Source organism: Carica papaya, chromosome 5 (genome assembly GCF_054855325.1).
Source record: "Carica papaya isolate Zhongbai chromosome 5, ASM5485532v1, whole genome shotgun sequence".
Lineage (NCBI taxonomy): Eukaryota > Viridiplantae > Streptophyta > Magnoliopsida > Brassicales > Caricaceae > Carica > Carica papaya.
Window position 1 is genome coordinate 41,912,356 of NC_142313.1, and position 6,606 is coordinate 41,918,961.

The 6,606-nt window shown below is 37.5% G+C and overlaps 1 protein-coding gene across 1 annotated transcript; it reads right to left on the bottom strand.

Moving 5' to 3' along the window:
• Positions 1 to 141: 141 nt before the first annotated feature.
• LOC110821189 (eukaryotic translation initiation factor 3 subunit I-like) lies at positions 142 to 4,279 on the bottom strand. Its single transcript, XM_022050925.2, has 8 exons — positions 3,939 to 4,279; positions 3,425 to 3,640; positions 2,606 to 2,733; positions 2,277 to 2,396; positions 2,062 to 2,151; positions 1,651 to 1,737; positions 1,467 to 1,546; positions 142 to 581 (listed from the first exon to the last, which is right to left on the bottom strand). The coding sequence occupies exons 1-8, from the start codon at positions 4,120 to 4,122 to the stop codon at positions 506 to 508; spliced, it is 981 nt and encodes a 326-aa protein (XP_021906617.1). The 5' UTR covers positions 4,123 to 4,279; the 3' UTR covers positions 142 to 505.
• Positions 4,280 to 6,606: the final 2,327 nt, after the last annotated feature.

Here is a 6,606-nt window from a genome sequence, read left to right on the forward strand (position 1 = left end):
ATTTTAAATTTCATCTCAAGAATATATGTAGAGATGAGAACTAAACTTGGATATGACACAGAGCTCGTTAGAATCTGGTAAGCTAAATCTCATCTTTAGATGCCTAATGCATCTTACCGAGAACTCAATCGTGCCAAAATATAAGAGATAAATATTTGGTATTCGTTGCATTTAGTTTGAAATTTTTGAAAAATCGAAAAAACCTTTCTAAGAGAAATCAATCGAAACAGACGGAATTTCCTTTGTAACCCAAAATTCCGTCCACCCACATTTCTTATAACAGGAGAAATGAAAAGGCTGACCATGTGCATGCAACACTCTCCACTACAAAACTCTACTCTGTCATCACCTAAACAACAATCAAAATTTATCATATTACTATACTTGAGGAGGAAAAAAATGAACACAAGAAAAGGAAACTCCCTTCCCAAGGGCGGCTTCAAGTAATTCTTTTATCGGTTCTCTTCCCGAGCTATATTCTTCAATCAATCAATAAGCTCTATAATTAAATCTTGATATGGAAGTAGTCTGGATCAAAGTGATGCAATCTCACGTAACCGTCTTCACCACCACTTGAGAAACTACAAGTTTGCAAAACAAAATGGTGAGTCTGAAATTTAATGCTAATGCAAGACAACATTTTTTTAGGAAAAACTAGATAACCGAGTATAACAGACAAGTGCCTAAAACAAAGAAGTCAACAAGAAAATGGTCTAAAACCCCTTACAAGTGAAATAGTTGCGTATAGGTCATACTTTGCTAAAATAAACTAGTTGATAGGTCACAAAGACAACCTATTCCATACAGTAGTAATGGGAATCGGAATTTAGGAACTAAGCTTGAGACATATCAGATAAAACTAGGATTTTCATTTATTATTTACATTATCGAAAAATAAAAGTTGGATTATGGATAAAGAGTTGGTGAAAAAAGACTGAAAAACTTGATATAACAAGGATTTCCAAGCAAGCTACAAATTTGATATTTGTTCTTGAATAGATGTAGGAAGAAATGGTAGGATTCCAGAGTAACCAAAAATGATACTCCAACGTGGTTGAAATTTAAGCAACAAATAGATATAGAATAAATCAGGAAAATATGCATACAAAACAAATTGAGCCTGATGGTTGAAACTAAGTCCGAACTCAGACATGGCTACAGTGATCAGCTCAAAGAAAACTATCAGTCTTCATCTCTGATTGACCTTTTATAACTCAAAGAAATACTTTGTTTACCTATACTCAAGGAGCTGCCCCTTCACAAAGAAACCATGTAATACTTTGAAGTACTTTGTCATAAAAGATACATACTTTCCATAAGCAGATACCATTCAAGCAAATGTATAACAATAACCAGGAAGTGGAGAAAGAATATGGTTCAACAAAGTCTCTTTAAACTTTAAAGGTAAGGAGCCAACACTACAAGATACTCGATTAGTGTAATTTGCTAAGTAGAGAAGACTATACCTTTTCCCGTCAGGATTGAAAGCCAAAGCATTTATAGGTCCAAAGTGCCCTTTCACGCCACCAATTTCTTCTTGAAGAATCTAAACATAAAAGTGGAACATCACCAAACTGAAAAGATTGGGAAAACCACAAACGTATGTACACATCTTCACATCATATGAAGATAGGTGAGCATGAAATTAACCTTGTCAAAGAATTTTGCTTCGAACTTCCCAGCACGATGATCAGTTGTTGTAACAGCTGATGCATCCTGGCCACCTCCAAGCACCACCTGAAAACCACAAGAAATTAGAGGAAGAAGCCCACAAGAAAATGCATAAAACTTCTGTCTCAAATTTTCATTCAATAATCTAAAAGTAAAACTCATTCTTTGGGAAATCCACATGAAGAAACATTATGTTAAGAGTATAAGAGGATATTTTGCCTGATAGTACGTCTCCCATGTAGGATCTTCATTTATGAGTTAGTTGCCTATATAAGTGTAATAGGTATCCCTATAAATATCTATAAATAATTCTCCACACATAATAAAATCATAGTATTGTTTGAAAGACCTAAAGAACAAAATAAAGCTTTTATGTCTATTCAGACTTACATGGTCAAGAAGAGGAGACAATGCTACAGCATTAACTGGGCGTTCTGTTGTGTAAGTCTTTATAAGAGTCAATGTTCTGATATCCCAAAGCTAAAAACAATTGCAGAAACAAAAGAATATAAGGGGACAAAATCGATGATATCAGTCATGATAGAGAAGATTTTGTCAGGACAGGAAGAAGAAAGGAAAGCATTGAAAGGAGCAGTTAAGAGCACCCTGGCAGATTTATCCAGAGATCCAGTAAGAAAGTGTGAACCATCTGCAGATTTTGAAAGTGCTGTAATGGTCTTTTTATGACCGGTTTCCTTATCTGACTCCCTAAGCAGTTTGCCAGTCTGCAAATTCACAAAGAAGCAGGAATTTGAGAAAAAATTAAGAAGCAGACAAAAAGATCATGTAGCATGAAAAGCAAAATTCAATAAGGGAAGATATGAAAATCTGCTAATTCAGAACAGAAGTTCAAATCTTCAGTATCTTACACTTTGTCAAGAACCCAAAATAACTACATTCTCTATGGTTCAAGGTGATTTGCAAATTAAATTACCTCGGAATCCCATATGCGAATTATGGCATCCTCGCCAGCACTTATGATAGACCGGTTCAAAGGTCCCCATACAGCTCTGTTTATCCTTCCCTGTGGCCCCTTGAGAACCAGAATGGATTCACCAGTCTCTGCACAATGACATGTTTGCAAAATTTTACATCGAAGAGATCCTCCTTCCACATACCACAATGATGCAAATTGTAATCTACCTCAAGTAAAGATATCCTAATGTAAACATTTTTATTTTTCTTCTCTTAGGGGAATATACATTTGCAGAAATAGATAAATAAATTACAAAGTAAGAGATAAGGTAAGCCATCCAGCAGCAGAAAATAACAAAAAGGTATAGAAAAGAACATGAGCAAAGAGGACTAAATCAAAACAAAATCCTTATGGTAATGATAAAAACCTCGCGAACTATAACAAAAAGATACATGTCAAACCAAATTGCTTCCACACAATAAGATAAAATGTGCATTTCTTGGAGAGATAAATTGCAAAGGAAAGCAAACCCATCCACCAAAAGAAAAGAAGAAAATTAAAACATAAATGAGAACAAGCAAGGAGGATCCATAAAAAAAATTTCCGTTGTCAACATTCAAATCCTTTGTGGTAGTGATAGAGCATAGGGATAATATACATGCCAAACCTTGTTTCAGAATTGCTGCCATGTCAAACCAAATTTATTTCATAAAACAAGATATCTTGTGCAATTAGAAAGTCCAAAAATATCTCTCTTCTTTTCTTTTCTTTTTCTTTTTCTAATCATTTTCATGTTTTACCATATTGACATAAAAGAGAATACGCAGAGAAACTTACGTTCACTGGGGTCTTTTGCAATACGCTTCACATGAATAGCAGAAGTTAACTCCATAAATGGATCAGTAGTAATCACAGCAAGCTTATCTCCAACAGCAAAGTCCACAGCCCTTGCCGGAGAATCAAAATTAAACGAGTATAACTGAGCCCCTGTTTGCACATTCCATAACTTTGCGGTCTGATCTGCACTACCAGTGATTAGCCGCGTCGAATCTCCTGAAAGTAAAGTTTGCATTTCGGCATTAAAACCGAACAAAAAGACGATACCCCAAGCAACACAATACCCAAAGCAGACAACAAAATCTCCAATCAATTGAGTTCGAGGACACTATTTACCTCCATAGAAGCAAAACCAAGGGAAAAAACATAAAAAAAAAAAAAGAAAAAAAACTCAGAAAAAAATTCCTCTCTATTTCCGTTTTACAGTGAAAAGAAAACAAAAATCCGATGCAAACATAACCTGAAATTACATTCGGCAGTAAGGTAGAGAAAGAGGGTAAAGGAAGGGAATTACTTGAGATATCACAGCACCAAACGGCACCGTTGTGGCCGCGGTAGGTGCCCAAGCGTTCGCCATCGTCGGCAAACCATACGGTGGGGGTATGATCCTTGGCGCAGGAGAAGAGCAGATCGCCGTCTCTGTTGTACTTCAAGAACGTTAATGGCCTTTCATGGCCTTTCATCAAAATCGGCCTCATCTTCTATGGACTTCGGTTTTCCTTTCCTTCTCCTTTCTAGGTTTGTCGCGGGGACGAAGGGCAGAAGTTCACCTGCAAAACCTATTTTTTTATGGTCAAATTAAAAATGCTCACTCGAAACCACACTTTTTAATGCAAGCCAACTTCAATGGGGTTTCCAAATTAAAATAAGAACCCTAATAAACTTAAAAAGATAAGAAATGAACTAAAAATATAAAAACTTACAATTTGTAATTACTTATTTAGGGCTCAAATTATTTTATTTTTTTTCTCATACCAACTTGAAAAGTTTTAGATATAGTTAGTAAATTTTATATTTATATTAAATAAATCTTTTTTATAGTCAAAAAATTTAATTAATTTTTAATATTATTCGATCAAATATTTTAAAAAATTATTTTTAATTAAATTATAATTTTTTTTTTTAATTTTATGCAATTGAACAATTTTTTTAATGAAAATTGTGAGCGATAATTAATATTGTTAACGATACAAGCATTTAAGTAAAAATAATTATAATTCATCGCGTATTGTTCTTTACATTTATCGATTATTATTGTTTAAATTTTTACGAAATATATCTTTAATGAAGTTTATGATTTTTTTTTCAAATTTTGTTTCTCGTTGAAATAAAATTCTAAATAATTGAGGTTTAGAGTTGTTTCAAAGATAGTAAGAAAGATGACCATGTCCAAGAGAATAGATGAAAACTCGAAGATAGATATATGATAAGCAAGATCAAAGATATTGGGAGAGAGAGAAAAAAAAAAAAAAAAAGTAGATAAAATATAAAAAATATTATTCTACTTTATATATATATATTAGTAATGTATAATCTCATATGATTAAAATATATAAAAATTATTAAATTAACTATAAATTTTAAATACAAGACTAAATAGGATGCATGACTGTAGCATTCTCAAACAGATTCTATAGATGTTCTTTAACTTACCTTAGTGAGTTTTTAGACTGTCGTCGCACGTTATAAGTATATTTTTTATCATGTCCAAGGACTAGGTACGGTGGAGATGAATGCCTAGGTTGTTTTTGCAGCTTCGCAATCTTGTAATTAAAACCACTCTGAATTTGAATTTGTTATTTAAAATTGCAAAGATATTTTAAACCATATGTATGGTATGACTATTAATTGAGTTAGACGTGAATTTAATAAGGTAGCTCACAAGATTGTCATAGTAACACCCAATAATTTTTTTTTTTTTTTTTAATATAGTTATTTATTTATTTATTTATTTTAATTTAGTGAAAAAATAATTTTGAAAAAAATAGGTGAAAATTTGGGTTATGGGCATTTTTTTGAAAGAAAAATAAAAAATCGGAGGTCAAAACACAATTTAAAAAAATTGTACCACGTCAGATGCTCGGTCAGCAGCCCCGACCAACCAGGATGCGCCAGGTAGCAGAGGCGTTGACGCGGGAGGCCACGCGGGAGAGAGCCACGTGAGCGATCCACATGCGCGCGATCGAACTGCTGAGGTCCGTTCCCGTATGTACGGACGGTCCAGATTGAATCGCGATGAACGGTCCAGATTCACTCCCTATTTAATCGCGATCGGTGTAGCACCCGGAAAGGAGGAAAAAAAAAAGGGGGGCCACGTCAGCAGCCACGTCAGCAGACCCGGTCAGCAGTCCCGGCCAACCGGGGCCTGCCACGTGGCAAGACCGCGTCACTCCGAAAGGAGCCATGTTGACGATCCGCGTGGGTGCGATCCGACGGCCCAGATCAATCGCGCGATCGGACGGCCCAGATTCAATCGCACGGACGGCCCAGATTCAATCAAAAACGAACGGCCCAGATTAAAACGAAATGAACGGCTGTGATCAAAAGGCAAGGGGTTATAAATAGAACCCCCACACCAGACCACAAACCCTAGCCGTCCGCCGCTCGCCGGAGAAGACGAACCAGAGGCCGACCGCCGCCACCCGCCGCCGCACCGGGGAAATTTCCGACCGTCGATCGAGGTAAATTTCATACCCCCGACTCGTTTTTCCCCGCTGATTCCTCCTATGGCCAAATTGAGGCCGAAATCCCGGCCAAACGGCCGGAATACGCGACCGAAACCCAACGGCGCCGCCGCGTCCCCTCTCGGTTTTTGCCTCCGACGAGGTCCTTCCCGGCCTCCGTTCGATGCAATTTTTATATCACCGTGATCACCATTCTTTTCTCTACAGGTTGACCGAAGCCGAATCACCAAAACACGAACCTCACTGGAGAGCCGCCGTACCCGAGAGCGCCGCCGCCGGTAAGCTCCGCTTTTCCGTGATTTTTTGGCCCCCCGAGGACCCTAGGGTTGTTTTCTGACAAGGACCAATGCGAGTGTGGCCGAATTCGGCCGAAAACAGCCGAAAACAGCCAACCCGAGGCGACTCGCCGCCGCCAGCGGCGGCGCCGTCGCCGGAGCACGGCGGAGCCGCCGTGCCGGAGTTGCGATTTGGGCCGAAAGAGGCCCTGGGCCTAATTTG

Bases quoted from the DNA above. Each gene is read 5' to 3' on its own strand.
- LOC110821189 (XM_022050925.2), bottom strand. From the start codon at position 4,122: ATGAGGCCGATTTTGATGAAAGGCCATGAAAGGCCATTAACGTTCTTG. The intron at 2,734-3,424 runs GTAAGTTTCTCT...GTCATTGTGCAG, and splicing joins TGCAAAAGACCCCAGTGAAC to AGACTGGTGAATCCATTCTG. The intron at 2,152-2,276 runs GTGCTCTTAACT...AATTGTTTTTAG, and splicing joins CTCTGGATAAATCTGCCAGG to CTTTGGGATATCAGAACATT.